This window comes from Bos mutus, chromosome 18 (assembly GCF_027580195.1).
Source record: "Bos mutus isolate GX-2022 chromosome 18, NWIPB_WYAK_1.1, whole genome shotgun sequence".
Classification (NCBI taxonomy): domain Eukaryota; kingdom Metazoa; phylum Chordata; class Mammalia; order Artiodactyla; family Bovidae; genus Bos; species Bos mutus.
This window is the reverse complement of record NC_091634.1, coordinates 51,717,120-51,735,078: the sequence shown is the minus strand read 5'-3', so window position 1 is coordinate 51,735,078 and position 17,959 is coordinate 51,717,120. Positions and strand designations below refer to the sequence as shown.

Genomic DNA, 17,959 nt, shown 5'->3' with positions numbered 1-17,959 from the left:
TCTGAACAATACCTGTGCCTTATGTGTCACTAAAAGTAAAATGACATATGAGCAGAGTCGGGTGGGGAGGGATATCTATCTTACTTTTACGTTAAGTGGAAAACCCATGTCCGTTACCAGTCATTTGACAGATTACATTTCCACGTCTTGCCTTCTGACTAATTGTGCTCCCTTGTGTGACTAATGGGTAGTCCTGCCTGTGTTCCAGTTATTACGACCTCACGGTCGTAATCCCTGAGGATTCCACTCACTTAGGAGTTATTTCTTAGGATATAAGAAAGTACTTTTTTTTTTTTTTTTTTAATGCCTATTTTGGATTGAGTAAATGGATTTTATTCAGTTTTAGCACACCAAGGCCAATTCTTGACTGGAAAAGAAAAACTGCAACAGTTTGGCCTGAAGTTAATATTTCATTTGATATGCTAAGGCTCACAAAGTAGGGCCAGTTCACAATAAAACTGTAAAGCCTCATGGCTTATGTTTCTAAAGTTAAGGTGGGAAGTCAGAAGCAGGAACGTGTGTGTTTTTACACATGCCTAAGAAACTGGGGCTGTTCTTCAGGATTCATTATCCAAGGAGTTTACCAGTAGCCAGTACTTCAGGTTCTTACCCCATTGGCCCAGTTAAAATGAACTGTCTTTTTTTTTTTAAGTTTATTGGTCGCACGGGTGTTAGTTGCTGCCTGAGACTTTTCTAGTTGCGGCGAGCAGGGGCTGCTCCCTAAATGTGGTGACTGTGCTGCTTATTTTGGTGGCTTCTCGTTGTGGAGCACAGGTTCTGTAGTGAGGGCCTGGTGGCTCAGACGGTGAAGCATGTGCCTGCAGTGAGGGAGAGCCAGGTTCGATCCCTGGTTTGCAGCGATCCCCTGGAGAAGGAAATGGCAACCTGCTCCAGTACTCTTGCCTGGAAAATTCCATGGATGAGGAGCCTGGTAGGCTACAGTCCCTGGGCTCACACAGTTGGACACGACTGAGCGACTTCACTTCCTTCCTTCCTTTCTTTCTTTTAGTAGTTGTGATGTATGAACTTAGCTGCCTCGAGGCTTGTGGAACCTTCCTGGATCGGGTATCAAACCCGGGTCCCCTGCGTTGGCAGGCAGATTCTTAACCACTAGATCACCAGGGAAGTTCTGAATTGTCTTTGTTTAGGCTTTAATGTTTGCTGGTTTAACATTTTGGCATACCTGACAGCATTTGGCACCAAACGATGAGGGTGAAAGCAGTAACGAGATGCAAAGTGTGTGCTCTCTTACGAATGGCCAGGATTGCAGCAAAGACAAAGTGCATCCTTCTGCTGAGAGTAAGATGACACCAAGCAATACTAGAACAAGTTTTTAAATAAGCATTTTATTACTTATACAAAATACAATATTTTGAGTAATCTAGGTGTTGGATTTCTCTTTAAATGAGAAGTTAATTGATAGATGTACCAGCATTTTGGACTTTTAAAACGAATAACTTTTAGGTTATTTGGGTGAATTTTTTACTGTAACTTTTTAAAACGTGTTCATTGCAAGGGAAAGCTGTAAGAGTCAGGGGAGAATAGTAACAGCCTTTGTGTAGATCATTAAACGTCATTCTTAACTTGTAGTGGGAGATGCATGGTCTGGTGCTTTTAAAAGCGGACATGCTGTTTAAACTCAGAGTGAAAGTGAAAGTCGCTCAGTCGTGTCCGGCTCTTTGTGACCCCATGGACTATATATATAGTCCATGGAATTCTCCAGGCCAGAATACTGGAGTGGGTAGTTGTTCCCTTCTCCAGGGGATCTTCCCAACCCCTGGATTGAACCCAGGTCTCCCACACTGCAGGCGGATTCTTTACCAGCTAAGCCACAAGGGAAGCCCTTAAAGTGAGAAGGCATTGTCATGTTTGTATTCCTAAAATTGCTTCACAAAGGGTGGTGGTGGTTTAGTTACTAAGTTGTGTCTGACTCTTTTGTGACCCCATGGACCGTAGCCCGCTAGGCTCTTCTGTCTATGGGATTTCCCAGACAAGAATACTGAAGTTGATTGCTATTTCCTTCTCCAGCGGACCTTCCCAACCCAGGGATCGAATGAGGGAGTCCTGCATTGTAGGTGGTCTCCTGCATTGCAGGCAGATGCTTTATTTTTCAGCCACCGGGAAGCCCACTTCACAAGGAAAACCTCCATTCCTGGGAAATTCCCTCAATCTATTTAAAAGAAGAAAGAAAATATTCATTTTAAATGTTTTAAAGCGTTGTAGTCAAACAACTTTATTTTTTTTTTATTTTTTATTTTTTTTTTGTCAAATAACTTTAAATGTGGTTTGATACATAGTTTGCTGTGTATGTTAAAATCTAGTTGACTTGCTAAAATCTGACGGTAAACTGCTCTCTAGAACACTGTGAGGAGATTCCCTGGCGGTCTGGTGGCTAGCACTTTCACTGGGCCAGGGCCTAGTTTCAAGTCCTGGTTGGAAAACTTAAGATCCTGCAAGTGATGCGGCTCCTCCAAAAGAGAAATGGAACAGAGCGACACTGGGGGCTCTAAGTTATTTGTATTGGTGCAGAGCATTGCTACAGTCTAATCACTTTTGAATCGATGGTCCCCCATTACCTCCCCCCAAGATTTATGTTTTTAACCGTTTTTGATTAAGTCAGTTATAAAAATGTTTTCATTATCTGAGCAAAAGTGTGGTTCCTTTCAAAACGTTTCATTCTTTTGAGCCTGATTATTGAACCTTAGAGGGCTTCCCTGGTGGCTCAGATGGTAAAGCGACTGCCTGCGATGCAGGAGACCCGGGTTCAATCCCTGGGTTGGGAAGATCCTCTGGAGAAGGAAATGGCAATCCACTCCAGTATTCTTGCCTGGAAAATCCCATGGGTGGAGCCTGGTAGGCTACAGTCCATGGGGTTGCAAAGAGTCGAATACGACCGAGGGACTTCACTTCTTCATTGAACCTTAGAAATACAGAATGTAGTTGCTGAAAGTTTTCAGTATTTCTTGAAAAATAATGCAGTGATAGTCACACTGAGTAACTGTTGGAATCACACTGAGCTTAGGTAAAGTATAGATTGTTTAGAATTTTTTTCCCCCTTTGTCATATTCCCCTCCTGAGAGGTTTACCTTGTAAAAATGAAAAGGTATATTGAAGTGGTTGTAGGTCAGATCACTGCCACAGACGTAGCTTTAATGGTAGGCCCGCTTATTTTATTTTATTTTTTTTTTCCTTTAAGCAGCATTTAACTGTGTGAAATTCTAGCTCCATTAAAAGATCTGTTGATGTTGGCTGTCATAGAATTTGACTTGCATTAACGTCTCAGTGGTTCTGCTGAGAGTAATTTTTATGTGTATCATTTTATTTATTAAATTTGGGAAAGAAACAGGAGGGAACGGCAGTTTGAATAAGTTTATTCTCTTTTGAGTTCTTAGAAGGATATCAGTATCCACAGGCCAATTTTTGACCCCAGGGTAATTTATTTTGGGTGTCCGCATTTCTGGATCATCTGTCTGCCCTGTCATTATGTCTGTGCTTAATGAGTGCCAGGTAGTTTTGTATAACCACAAATGAAATGGAACTCAGATCAACTGTAAACAGAAAATAATAGTCATACACAGCATTTTGGAGTGAAATATAGCCAGATTTCAGTTACTCACAGTCTGTTTATCCATTACTGCATTGCATTCTGCTTTTACGTTCTTTGGTGGCAAGACCATCTTCATGGTGTTATTTGTCAACATTTTGTTCCTTTCGCCGTTTTAAGTGTAAACTCTGATTTAAGCAGGAAACGGAAGGGAAAAGCACTTCCCCAACCTGGTGGGAAGCATGGACCTGCACAGGAGGCCTGTAGAGGCTTGGGGAGGCTTCCGTGTTTCAGAAAGTGGTTTATGTCAGTCTGATAGGGAGTATATGCCATTTTTCAGTAGGAATAACTGAGTCAGGAGATGAGCAAAAGGAACCTGAAAATCTTAATTCTTATAGCTTGTATTGAAACTAAGTGCAAAACCTGAGGCACACACCCATGTTGAGAGTAAGTGTGACAGAAAAAAGCAGAGGGGACAGCCTCAGCTGGTGCTCCCTCCAGAGCCTGGAATGGAGCATACCCTGCTGAGTGATGAACGTTAAAATCTTCCTGGGCTTTTACTGGGGGTCACTTGTACTCTCCCAAACCTGAATTATATCAAATGCTTTCAGGTCACACACAGAGTTATTTTGTTCTTTATGTTTTGCTTTCAAAACTATGCACCAGTGTATTCTGTTTTAAAGGTGTGTAAATAATGGTGGCAAGGAGCGAGACCAGGCCAAATGCCCAAATAGGAGCAAGAATTCTAGTCTCAGAGAACTATGTAAAGTGAGGTCTTAGACCGCTGAAAAACATTCTGTTCTGCGGGGTATTGAGGCTCTAGTCATGCCATTTATTATGAATTTTGGTAAAACACACTTAATAGATGATTTTACACTGTTTTGGACCTAAAAAACTGTCGCTGGAGAGAGCAATAAAATCACTACAAATTGGATCTGCTCAGAAAAATGAATTCCTGGATCTGTATTTATTTTAAGCAGTATACCCCAATTGAGCTTTGCTTTGGTGGTTTATAAATCATATCTATATTTCTCCTGTCCTTGGGAAATACTTTCTCCCATGTTTTTCATTCTCTTCACATTCTCCCAAGTAGTCCAGGCAGTGACCATGCAGCAGGCCCTGAGTGGAGGAGGTCCACCACCTGTGTGCAGACTCACGTGGGTTGAGAGTTCAGTTCACGTCTGACTTGACAGGTGTATGTCCTTGCATGTATTTCTGTTCTGTATCCTTTATAGACCTCCCTAAATGGGACTCCCTTTCCCACCATGAGAAAATGTAAGTTGATTTGTCACCAGTGGGTAGTGGCACATTCTGATCACTTCACTGTCCTCCACCTAATTAGATAACCAGGATAGTGTGTGTTCTTCCACAGTGATGTAATGAGGAAGAAAACACTTGGAGAATGTTTTAAACAGTTAGGAAGATGACAGAAAGGCAGGTCAACAGTAGCAGAATGTCAACGACAAGCCAACTGTTGAGCCTTCAGAATCAGTGAAAGTTCTGTGCCTTGCATTTTCATGGATTTTAAATGGTAATATGACCTTTAGGTGCTGACTTTAGGAAAACAAAATTTGATGCATAAAATATGTAAGAATACTCATGGCTTGTGAACTTATACATTTGACAGTGTTAGTATTACCATTTGAGTTTATAAATCATTTCACTTGAGTGATTTGTGGTAAGGTATGTGGTTTACTATATATGTCTTGAATTGTAAGAAAGGCTCTTAACCATTCAGTGTTTTTGCCTGTCAGCAGATTTCATAAAGTTGAACTTTAATTCAGGCATTTAATGTTTGAGCTATTACAGAGGTGGAAATAACGGTTTCAGTTTTGTATCTTCTGTGTGGTATGGAGTCAGTGCTGGCATTTTATGCCATTCCTGTAACACCATTCCTCCGCAGACCTGCCAACTCCTGTGGAAAAGATGGCTTGAAGAGAGCACCCTCCTAAAGTTACTGTCTAAACAGATCCAAGTAGTAAATTATACCAACAACAATGGATTGAAGAGAAGGCTTTTCAGGGGGAAACTTGTTACTATAGTCAACTTCTGATAATTTGCCCTGAAAGAAGGTAAAATAGATCACCAACGGTGATGACTTGGGACCATAAGTCAGATTTAAAGTTTCAACCCCAGGAAATACCCTGCTCTCTCTCTCTGGCTGCCCTTCCTTGTTTTGATTTTTTTGACCTCCATAATTACCGTGCTTATTGGACTTTAGCAAAATAGTAAACGGAAACAGTGATGTTCTTATAAAAGGAACTTAATTAAATAGTGGTTATACCAAAAAATTGAAAGTGATATTCATACTGGCTTGTCTGTAAATCGTGAATATTGACTTCTGGATTAGAGCAGTAACGTTCATTCATTTTAGGAGGATTCACTAAACAGGACTGGGACTGTTAGGATTAGCCTTGTCTTTGCGCCTGTGCTGTTTGGGCTGAGGAGAGGAGCAGCACGCGGCGGGCTCTGTCGGGTGTTAGCCTCTGGATCAGTGTGTGGCCATTGAAGTTGTTCCGGGGGAGAAACGCTCAATGCACAGTGTGTTATAAAACTGAACATTAAGAGGAAAATCTTAGACAGTAAGATATTTAATCTTAATTTTTTCTACAACCTTTCTTTCCTTTCAAAATGTGACTTTGTTAATGCACACACTCACAAAATAGTCAAAACTTAACTTTAAGGAATCGAAGTAAACATTTCCATTTGAAGAACTGAAAAGTGTTGGTCCTCCCAGACTTCATCCTTTAGTCCCCTTCCTTCTCTCTCACTTGTTTGAGCTCTTTATTTTCTGAGCAGGATTAGGACCCTCTATGAGGAGCTGACCGAGTGAGACATCATCCAGACCCTCCCCATTTCCCTGCAGGGGCCGTGCTGTCTGCCCCAGGTTACAGGGTAAATGAAGTGGTGGAATCGGGGGGCAGACCCTTGTTTCTGCTTGTCTTCCTGGATTCTTGCCCTTAGTCCACTTCTCTGTTGGAATTCCCACTCCTGCAGAGTTTCAAGGCTTCCCAGGTAGCTCAATGGTAAAGAATCTACCTGCAGTTGCAGGAGCCACAGGAGACATGGGTTTGATCCCTGGATTGGGAAGATTCCCTGGAGGAGGAAACGGCAACCCACTCCACCATTTTTACCTGGAAAACGGTCAGAAGAGTCTGGTGGGCTACAGTCCAGGGCGTCACAAAGAGTCAGGCGTGACTGAGTGACTAACACTTTTCACTTCAACTCCACAGGTCGTTCCACACAAACTTGTGTGGAGTCATTTGCCATAATCCATAGCTATTAGTCTCCAGCTTACTTCATCCCATGTGGCTGGTGAACACTGTGTGCTATCCATGGTCTAGGTCAGCGAGTCACGATCGGCCTTGCCTTGAGGACTCGCCAAGGAACAGGATAGGAGAGGAACAGCTGGAGGCTCTTAGCAGAGAGAGCAGCAGGGGGAAGGAGGCGAGGAGACCTGATGGAGCCAATATGTGTCTGCTTGGAAGTTCTGTTAGTCAATGCGTCTGCCTGCAACCCCTTAGTTCTATTAACCTGCAGTTACTGAACAAACCACTAGGTGGTGCTAAGAGACTTAGCATTGGGGAAGAAAGAGTGAACCTTTTTTTTTCTTTTCTTTTTTTTAACCTGCCTGCTCCTTAAAGTAAGCAACCCTGGGATTGGTTCAGGGGAAGGGTTGATGTAGAACTAAAGGTTCTGTCCAATCAGCACATGCCATTGTCCAGACAAATGTTGGAAAGGAATCAGCTAGTAGTCAATTTTAAATTGGCTGTGTTCACAGATTCCATAGGGCTGGGATGTTTCCACCTGCAGGTGTTCAGATTATTCTGGGCATGTAGCTCAGTGAGAAACATGAGAGGAGAGGCGTTTTCCAGCCTAGAGCAGTTAGTTCCTGACACTTTTTGCACCTGCTTCCCCTTTGAGAGTGGACTTGGCCTTGTCATAAATGATTATTTTTTAACCTGACAAAATACACATCCAAAGCACTTTTGACCATCTGTAAATGTATTTTTGAGGCCTGTAAAACAGTTGTGTGGAAGAGAAGTTTCAGATAAGGTCTTGCATTTATGTCCCCAGTCATTTGCTTTCTGTTTCCTTCAGTGTCTGTATGGAATGGGAATTGATGCTGTCAGGCCTGTCCCCCTCATAGCCCACCCCCACCTTGGGACACTTTGCTTCCAGCATCATCAGGGAAGTTGATACTGCTCTTTCATGTCCCCTCCCCACCGCTCCCGTAAAAGTCTGCCCTTCCCCTCCCTCCTGCCATCCCGGGATCTCCTGAGCCCCTGCTGTCCCTGTGTGTGTTTCCTCTTGGTGGAGGGCACCACACTCCGCTGGAGGGATTTCTTCTGGTGCCATTTGCTGTCACACGCCTCTTGTCTCCCTCCTCAGCCAGGCTTCCTGCCCCCAGTGCCCTCCACTCTCGCTTTCCCCTCCTGAGGCCCTCCAACTTCCGTCTGCCTCCACTGCTGAGTCCAGCTGCCCTGTCTTCCTCGATCACCGTGACGGTTTCTCCTCAGCCTGTCACTTGGGACGGGGGTGGTCCAGGGGCTCCATTCCCCACCCATCGCTCTCAGGATGTACAGCCCTGAGCTGCAGGGTCCCGTGTGTGAGTGAGTGGAGATGTGTCACTGGCTGGTCTGTGAGGGTCAGTGTACTGTTCAGTGGTGTCGTCCGGGCACCCTTATTCGAGCCTCTGAAACTCTCAAACTGAGCCCCTCATCTCGTCATGGTCCCCCAGAGCCAGCAAAGAACCTGCTTGTCTCCGCGCACATCTCTGGGTGCAAGGCAGCCCGCTTAACTAGAGACATTTTCAAATTTCTGGTGCTGTTTGCTGTCGTACGCCCCGGCCACCCCTGGTTTCTCCAGTCCGTGGATCGGGTGGCACGTCCCCTCCCCTGCCCACCCTCACCCCCCCGCAGAGCCCGTACTGTGTCGTCCCTCCCCGCCTGGTCTGCAGGCTCTGACATGGCAGGGCCACCCCTCGGTTGTCTCTGGGCCTGCAGGTCCTGGTGCCCAGGCAAGGCTTAACCAGCAGCAGCATGGCATTTATCAGAGGTCCTTGTGTTCAGAAGTTGGTTTTGAGTTTTATGACTGTGCCCCATATGGAGAGCAGGGGTGAGGGGAGAGGACCTTGGCAAACTTAGTCTTAACTGAACAGATTCCATGGCCTCTCTTCTGAGTTGGTCATGTTTCACTTTTTAATAAATGGGAAAATTATTCTCTATGCTTCCTCAATTAGAGGACAGAGGGCATTTTATCCTCACAGGAGAGAGGGAGGAAGTGGGTGTGTTTGACATTAGAACCTTGCGAATTAATTTCTTCTTTTAATGCTTAAGTCTGGGACCTGCCAGTACAGCTGTGTGTTTAGAAAAGAAAGGCTTCTTTTGTTTTGAGTGTTGCCTTGGGGTGGGTGCCGATATCAAATTCGTGCTCCCTTGTTACTGTTACAAGTCACTGGAGGCAGTGTGGCTGCAGGTGATGAATTTTGGGTACTGACTGCACCTCCTGGCTCCTGTGAGGTCACAGCCAGGCGGGTTAATCTGGAGCCTCGGTTTCCTTTTGTTGAAAGGGGATGGTAGTGCTACCCTGGGATCTCTGAGGATTAAGCACAGTGAGTTAACACTGTGAGCTGGAACGCACTTCCCGAGAATAACTGTGGCTGTCACTGTTAAAGGATTTGTAATGGGACATGGGGGACCTTGTTATAAAGCATCTCTATTAAAAGCATAAAACATTCTTTTATTGCTATTTTAAGACTGGGGAAAAGTGATGTCAAAGATGAGTCTGAGGATAACAAAGCTTGCTCCAAGTCTCTTCCCTAATACTGTTAATACTGTTTTTTAAGCCTTTTCTGTTTCTCATTAAAACAGTTCTTGTGCTTCCTAGTTGATAAATGTCAGTGTTCAGGGAGGGGGGGCCAAATACCTTTGAAAATTCTAATCATTCAATAATTACATGATGAAGAGCTGAACCAAGCTTTGATGGAGCCTGCCTTCCCTGTGGGTGTGACTGTGCTCTGGAGTAGGCAGTCAGCTCCCAGAGCAGAGCAGGTGAATTGCTCCTGAGACGCTGTTAACACTTTGACTGTGCTCCCATCTTTCAGAGTTACTGGAGAATGTCACCCTGATTCACAAACCGGTGTCATTGCAACCCCGCGGGCTGATCAACAAAGGAAACTGGTGCTACATCAACGCTGTATCCTCCTCAGATGCTGTCCCCAAGGCTGGTTTCTGCAGCATCCTCTTCCCAGGGCACGTTTGACTTAGTTCAGCTTCTGTGGGGCGTCCACCCCATGTTTTGAATCCAAAACTTTGGTTCCTTATTGCTTATTAACTGGGTTATTTCTGACCACCCCACCCCCCCCAAAAAAAAAAGATGATGACTGTCAAAATCAAGCAAGTTTAGTTCTCTAAAATGGTCCTGAAAAAAAAAAGGGGGGGGGTGTTCCTGAATAGTAGGGTAGAGTGACCACTTAAACTGGAAATGTGCTAATTGACTTAATCTAGGTTAAGTCAAGATCTTGTTTATAAATTCCTTGGATATCACAAGGCAGTTATCTCGGGGATTATTTGGTTTGGTTCCTTTTGTGTTTACATATTTCAGTTGTTCAGTGTTCTTGGCTTATTTAGTTTTATATGTTCTTTCCACACTCTGGAGCATCAGTTTAGTTTCCTTTACGCTTCCTCACTGCTGTTGTGTAGACACTGCAAGCCTTGGTGGCTTGCCCGCCGATGTATCACCTGATGAAGCTCATTCCTCTGTATTCGAAAGTGCAAAGGCCTTGTACGTCCACACCCATGATAGACAGCTTGTAAGTAAGCCGCTGAGAGCGGGTCAAGGAGTGGGCTCCCCACTCTGAGAATTAGATTCAGATAGCAAAGTTTTGGATTTCCTATAAACCAATCCTGTTCTTTTTTTTTTTTTTTTCTTAATTTACTGTTCATGATTTTGTATGGAAGTTAACCAGAAATGCAATTGTAGCATTGTTTTATCTGTGTTCTTTAGTGTCAGTTGAATAAATTTTAATGTTTAGTAATTTGTATCACTTAAAAAAGATTTAAGAACTCACTAGCCTTTGTAGCATTGGTTAACTAAAGTTTGCTATCTTCATACAAGCTAATACTCTACTTAGCCATCAGGTCTCTTTAGTGATAGTATGTCTTTTTTGAAAAATGTGCTGACTAAATTCATTCATGTCTTCTATTTTTGCTTTATATATCTAAACTGTCGTTATTTACACAATATAAATTATGACATTGATGTTGACGTTGAAAAAAAGCGTACTAAACATTTTCTCCCCCATGTTTAGTGTTCGGCTAATGAATGAGTTTACTAATATGCCAGTACCTCCAAAACCCAGACAAGGTGAGTGGAAACAAGGGCTTCTTATACCATTACCTATGGGGAACTATGAAGTCAGATGACTGAGACTGAGAAATTCAGTCTTGCTGGGAAAACAATGTCTTTTTACACGCAGGTTGGTACACCTAAGCTCTTCTTAAGTTTGGGTGGCAGTGGGGGGAATTTTGGTGATCATGCTTTTTGTCATTTCAAGACTTTGTTGGGTTGTGAAAATCTGTGTCCTGTTTCTGTTGCAGCTCTTGGGGATAAAATCGTGAGGGATATCCGCCCCGGAGCTGCCTTTGAACCCACGTATATTTATAGACTCCTGACAGTGATCAAGTCGAGCCTGTCTGAGAAGGTGGGAACTGACGTTCCATAGCGGGCGTGACGCTCGTGCCACACCAGTTGTGTGTTCGCTGCTTGCCCTCTGCTTTCAAGTGTGTGATGAAGCGGGGTTCCGTGGATCTGGGCTTGCTCTGGAGGCAGTTGCTAGGATGGGTTAGAATATGGAATGACAGTCATGGGGGTCAGACAACTCGTGTATCGTTTACTGTGACCACTACTGCTGTGTGTTCGTTCTATAGATTAACTTACTTCCCCCTGTGAAGGTAGGTAGTGTGATAATTGTTTGCTTGTTACATTTGAGGAAAGTGAAGTCACTGTCCAGGGTCCCAGCTAGGAAGTGGTGGAGCCTGGCAGCCAAGCCAGCTCCTTGCCCTCTGAGGGACTGCCCTGCTGCTGCGGGGCTGGGGGCCCTGAGCCACGCCAGCATTCGGGAGGGCTTGCCATCTTCCTCATGCTCCTGCTGCAGCAGCTCCTGGGCCTGTGACTTTCTGACAACCTACAATTTTAATCATACACTGTACTGCTGAAGGCATGGGGCTCAAGGCCCTGGAGGTCTTGTCCAGGGCCCTGACATGTGGCCTTGAAAGGAAATCGGAGCACCCATAGCACAGTGAACTGGAGCATTTCTTTCCTCCCTGATAGAGTTTGTGATAAGTCAAGATGAGCAATGAAATGATGGTCAGGGAAATGCTTTAGGAAACAGTGCAGGAAATTCTGTTAAGACTGAGTGAAATAATATTGTTTGAAACCCTGTGGTTTGTAACAAGAGTAGATACTCCGGGCAGTCCAGCAGGATACTACCAGGGGCTCTTCTGTGCTCTCAGTGGAGCCTTGAATGTTAAGTTCGGAATTTAGGGATGTTTCTGTGTTGGAAATGTACACATGGAGTCAGTGTGCCCTCTGCTCTCAAGGAGCTCATCCTCCGGTAAGGGAGTTAGATCGATAATTTAATAGGCAAGACAAGCTCTGAGGTAGATGCGTGTCCAGATGCTTTAAAAGCCATAGGATGCCAGGGGGGCAGAGGTAAAGCTGGGGGCTTCCCGTCGCTGAGCAGCGCTGCCATCCTGTGGCTGTTACATCACTGTTGGCTTGTTGGGGTCCCTGTGAGACCCCAACCTCAGGGTTGGTGCTTAGCTGGAAGATCTCACAGGACTCTGGAGCTGGTCCTTCAGTGGGTTCAGCAGAGCCTGAGGACTTGGGCAGTGTCTGCAGGAACTCCTGAGAGTCCCGTTCGGGTGTAGCCACACAGTCCTCACTCAGGTCCTCCCACGCCACACTGGGACAGCGTGTGGGGTGTGGTCCACCCTGGACGCCCCTTGGAGTCTCAGTGTTCAGGGATTGTGTTAGGGGCCAGTCACATAGGCACTGGCTGCCTCGCACAGACCGAAATTCCAGGCTCCCAGAAGGAAAGCCAGCACTCAGGAGAAACCACGCTGTGCACGATTTGGGCACGTTCCCGTCCTAGTTCCTGGAATGGTGGGAGCCCTCCCGAAACCCAAGTTCCTAGATGCCAGCTGAGGCCCAGCCCAGCGAGCAGCCCTTTCCCAGCACTGTTAGCTCTTCTCTGTGTCTTGGGCTGTGCCAGCCTCTGCCGTTTCCCACAGACACACACCAGAAGCCCCCGTCCACAGCTCCAGTTACATGAGAGTAAGCAGATCTGCTCAGAGACCGCAAGCAGAAGAGCTTGCAGATCCCTGAAACACGCACATGGTTATGCACCAAAGAGTGAAGTGTGAAGCGATCATGATAAATTACATGATCAGATGAAACCATGTGAGATGATACCTCATCTCATGTCTCTGTATGACGGTCTTGTGTGATTCATCTACCACTGATATACTGATGTGTGAAACAGGCAGCTGAGTCTTTAAATGAGTAGTTTTTCACATATAACATCTTTTCTACCTTGGTTGCCCATTGTCAAAAATGGAAGGAGACATACAGGGGCTGTTAATTTTACAGCTTACAGTTACAGTGTGCATGGTGACCCCTGGGGTTGTACAGTGGGGTGGCCTAGACATTGAGTTCATGTTTTTATTTCATTTTAATAAAAAAGAAACTTTTAAAATAACTTATCATGAAGGTAGTATCTATTTATTTTAGGAAATTTCAGAAATAGAGAAAAGCAAAAATGAAAAAAACAAAACACCCTTTTTATTGCTTAGAGATAAATGTTTAATCTCCCTCCCTCTCCTCTTCTTCACCATCTTAATTGTCAAGAAAAAATCCATATGGTTTTGGGGAAACTCTTTATGTTAAATCTTATTGAACATTCAGGAGAAGGCTAGTTTGTATATGCAGATAATATACTCTGTGCAGGCCTTGGAGAGTAATCTGTTAAAATTAACATGATCCTATTTGACCTTCTCAGGGTCGACAAGAAGATGCCGAAGAGTACTTAGGCTTCATTCTAAATGGACTCCATGAGGAAATGCTGAACCTAAAGAAGCTTCTCTCACCAAATAATGATAGTAGGTTTCAGTGTGTTTACTACAGAAGTGTGTAGAACATTTTTTTAAGAATCTTTCTTAAACAGATGCTATATGTAATCTTCATATAATAAGTTGCCTTCCCCACAACAGTCACCCACCTTCAAGAATCACTTGTCTGCTCATTAAGGAAGGTGACTAATTACTTTTACATTGCTTATTATGTACCACTGAGAATCTTGTATTTTGTATATTCAAGAATTTGTCCAGAACCTTTGCTTTTTCCCCTACAACTTGTAATTGAGAAAATGATTAAGCATGGAGAAAAGCTGAAAGAATAGTTTGGTGATCACCTGTATGACTGGTGGAGTCTGCAGTGGTTACCACACTGTCCTTACTAATCTGTGTCTATCCCCATTGCCCCACCAGAGGAGTTTTTCCCCTGAAAGTGATTCAAAATCAAGTTACAGATGGTGGTTTAGTTCACTTCTGATAAAGCACGCATCCCCTGAGGTAGGGGTGACTTTCCTGGTACCCTGAGTCCCCTCGCAAGTGAAGGAGCCTGACTGCGATAACGCGGCAGAGTGTGCTTCCCCATCCACGTGCGTGCCCCAGGTGTCCCCTGGTGTCATCCATCCCTGGCCAGACCAGCAGCACACGGGGGCATCATACCATTGCATTTGTCCCCAGTGTACCACCCTGAGTTCACTCTGACGCTGCAGTTGACAGATCTGTGTAGGTGGCTCATGTAAAACCTTCTTTTATTTTTGTTCTTTGTGTAAATGTGTATAGTAGCCTAAGCAGATGGTCTGCTTTTCAGAACTTACTATTTCCAATGGACCCAAAAGCCACTCAGTGAATGAAGATGAGCAGGAAGAACCAGGAGAAGGAAGTGAGGACGAATGGGAGCAAGTGGGTCCCCGAAACAAGACCTCAGTCACTCGCCAGGCGGACTTTGTTCAGACCCCCATCACTGGCATTTTTGGTGGACACATCAGGTTTTATGCTTTTCTTTTTCAAAAGTACTTATTTATTTGGCTGAGCTGGGTCTTATTTGTGGCATGTAGGAACTTCCATCTTTAGTAGCAGCATGTGGGATCTAGTCCCTGACTAAGGACCAAACCCAGGCTCCCCGCATTGGGAGTGTGGAGTTTTAGCCACTACCGCTGCAGAAATCCCGGTTTTATGCTTTTTCTGGAATAATTTAGCGTTTGCATTTTTTTAGGGTTCTGCCATTTTGCTGGAGGGGGTGGTGTAAGATTTGTCCTAAGAAACTTTGGACGGGATGCTTTGCCTCTGCACTGTGTGCCTGCTCTGTTCTTGGGCCTCCTGACACCTTGCTGGCCCCACAGGACCCATGGTGGCACTCCTGCGGAAGGCACTACCCCACCGGTCTGCCAGTGGCTCCTGGCCCCCAGCCCCCTCAACCCTGAACACACTTGACATTCCCTCTGTTAGCTGCTCACAGCCTGGAAGGAAGAGAAAGACAAGTTAATGGAAATACATGTTTTGTTAAGACATTCATGTATCTGATTGGAGGGGTTTTAGGCCCTGGAGCCAGCTGAGCTGGTAAGTTGAGGGAGAAGCTTTTTACATTGAGGAAGACGGGTGGCACCTCCTTGCCACAGCGCCCTCAGGCCAGCTGCCCTTTGCTCATTCACGAAGTCCTAGAAGGAAAGTTTTTGCTTATTCAGTTATGTTGGAGCTGTTCAGTACCACGTGATGTGGAGTTCAGTAGAACTTGCGCTGACTCCAAGGATCTCCTTGCTCCTCCAGAGTCCTCAGGGACCTCATTACAGTTCAGTCGTCTTCTGAAGGCCCTAGCTTCGCCTTCAGGAGTGTGTGTGTGTTTTTTTTTTTTAAAGTGAGGCTCTTAGCTTTCCGTTGTCCTAAATCAAGAAGTAATGCCCTTATCAAGGCATTGGGGAAGTTCAGTCCCTCTGCTAAAACAGCTTAGGTCGAGTGCCTTTTAGCAGGCTGATGAGAACCTCATCAGCTGATGATCAGGCCTCCCGGACTGGTCTCTCGACCTTGAACGTGTGGTTCCTGTGCCCTCACTGTGGACTGGACTCTGCAGGCCCCTTCCTATTTTGGAGTCTGTTGTGTCAGTCTCCAACTGAAAGGTTTTCTCCTAAAATCCACCCCCTTCTGGGAGCTTTTCAGTTTCCCAAGGAGACCAACACCTTTCTCCACCTTTCCCACCCTCTTGATAGAGTCCAGGCCTGTTACGCTTTGGGACCAAAGGAACAGCCGCTGCTCTCCGGGCTGCCTCCTCACGGGGGCCTGGAGGTGCTGCCGTGCTGTGTGTCGGGGAAGCAGCGAGAGAGAAGAAAACCGTGGCAGGAAGCTGCTGACTTGCCCTTCACAGCAGTTCCTCATGAAGTCTAACCACCGTCCACCCCTTAATTTCTGTGTAAACTAGGGAACTTGTGCTGCAGAGTCAGAGTTCCGTGTTGAGCTCCTTGCTGAGGCTCGATGAGACATGGGCCCAGCACACACTTTTACTCAAAAAAACTTAGACAAAGGAAAATGAAATGGAAAACCAGCTAAGGAAGCAAGGCTGAGCTGTGGCCGCCTCCCTGTCACACACATCTTGCTCTCCTTCCTTTGTGGAGTCATTTTCAGGGGCGAATGCTACCCAAGACATTCTATGTACCTTGGAGTTCACTCTTATTAAAACAGCCTGCAGGGACTTGCCTGCTGGTGCAGTGGATAAGAATCCGCCTGCCAATGCAGGGGACACCAGTTCAGTCCATAATCTGGGAAGATTCCACATGTCCCAGAGCAACTAAGCCCGAGCACCGCGCCTCTGAGCCTACGCTCTAGAGCCCGTGCTCAGCAAAGAAGAGTAGCCCCTGCTTGCTACAACTAGAGAAAGCCCGCGCAGAGCAGCAAAGACCCAGCACAGCCAAACATAATAAAAATTTAAAAATCAATCAATCAATCAATAAAACAGCCTGTGAGACTTTGAGAGGATACAAAAAGAGCCAGCGTTTTGACTGTGGCAAGATCGTCACCTTTGCTAACTGGTGCATTAAATAAAGTGGAGAAGGCCTTTGGAAGCCTTCCAAATTTCCACCTGGTGGATTGAGTTGCTAGAAATTCTTTCGAGGTGGTATTGAGCAGAGTTATATTAAAATTCAGCATAGTTTTGGCATTTCTGTCCTCTCCTGTCACCTGACAGAGATGCTGGAAAATCTTGCTTGTGGCACCATAATCTCGTTTGTTTTTCCTGTCCTGCTGCATAACCTTGGGGAGCGGGAAGGCGGGCTCTTAGGTGCGCTATGCTCTCCACCCCCAGGTCTGTGGTTTACCAGCAGAGTTCAAAAGAGTCTGCCACCCTGCAGCCGTTCTTCACCCTGCAGCTGGACATCCAGTCCGACAAGATACGCACCGTGCAGGACGCGCTGGAGAGCCTGGTGGCCAGAGAGTCTGTCCAGGGTTACACCACCAAAACCAGACAAGAGGTGTGATCGCTGTCTGTCTGGGACATTTGTCCTGGGGCTCTCCGTGGGGCGATGGGGGGAGCACGGATCTGGAATGAGGAAAAGTGGGTTTCAGCTCTGCTCCTCAGATCAGTTGTTTAACATGTTTTGGACTGAAAGCTTCTACGTGTGAGAATGAAATGGCTGAAACACCATGGTCTCTGGTGCTGACTGGGACTGTGGTCAGGTTTTATTCATTCACCATTTGTATAGTGTGTGAGACACTCGACTCTAGATGCTCCATGGGAATGTAGAGATGGCAGGGCCGTTTCCACCCTTGGGATCTCTGTCTGAATGGAAGGACAGGCGAGAAGGCATCTGGAAACCAAAAAAAGCCGGGGCGGTGGCCACTAGGCTTGCTTCCCCAAAGCCTGACCCCCGTCATACACCTTCAGCCAGACAGGCGGGCACTTCTCCGGAGGTTTGCTGGGTGTTTTTTCTGTGCTGCTGTCTTTTGGATTGTGACTTGAACAAGTAATTTCTACCGAAACTATTCTCCATAGAAACATAGGAAGCATCAACACGTTTGAAATTACAGAGAACAGTACATAAAGAGGTTAAATTTGCTTCTGAAGATCCATTTTAATAAGAAGCAGCATTCAGTAGACTTTTGAAAGTGCTTAAGGGGCATTTCCGGAGAAGGCAATGGCACCCCACTCCAGTACTCTTGCCTGGAAAATCCCATGGACGGAGGAGCCTGGTAGGCTGCAGTCCATGGGGTCGCTAGGAGTCGGACACGACTGAGCGACTTCACTTTCACTTTTCACTTTCATGTATTGGAGAAGGAAATGGCAACCCACTCCAGTATT

The 17,959-nt window shown here is 45.5% G+C and overlaps 1 protein-coding gene and 1 non-coding gene across 2 annotated transcripts in view; both read left to right on the top strand.

Moving 5' to 3' along the window:
* USP10 (ubiquitin specific peptidase 10) overlaps nucleotides 1-17,959 on the top strand; it is a 63,135-nt gene that overhangs the window by 39,548 nt on the left and 5,628 nt on the right. Inside the window, 7 exon segments of the mRNA XM_070388615.1 lie at nucleotides 9,651-9,742; nucleotides 10,249-10,358; nucleotides 10,857-10,912; nucleotides 11,146-11,249; nucleotides 13,608-13,707; nucleotides 14,486-14,663; nucleotides 16,967-17,132. Of these exon segments, the coding sequence (XP_070244716.1) occupies nucleotides 9,651-9,742; nucleotides 10,249-10,358; nucleotides 10,857-10,912; nucleotides 11,146-11,249; nucleotides 13,608-13,707; nucleotides 14,486-14,663; nucleotides 16,967-17,132 (806 nt within the window).
* On the top strand, nucleotides 2,712-2,783 carry TRNAR-GCG (transfer RNA arginine (anticodon GCG)). Its single transcript has one exon. It is a non-coding gene; the product is annotated as a tRNA-Arg (tRNA).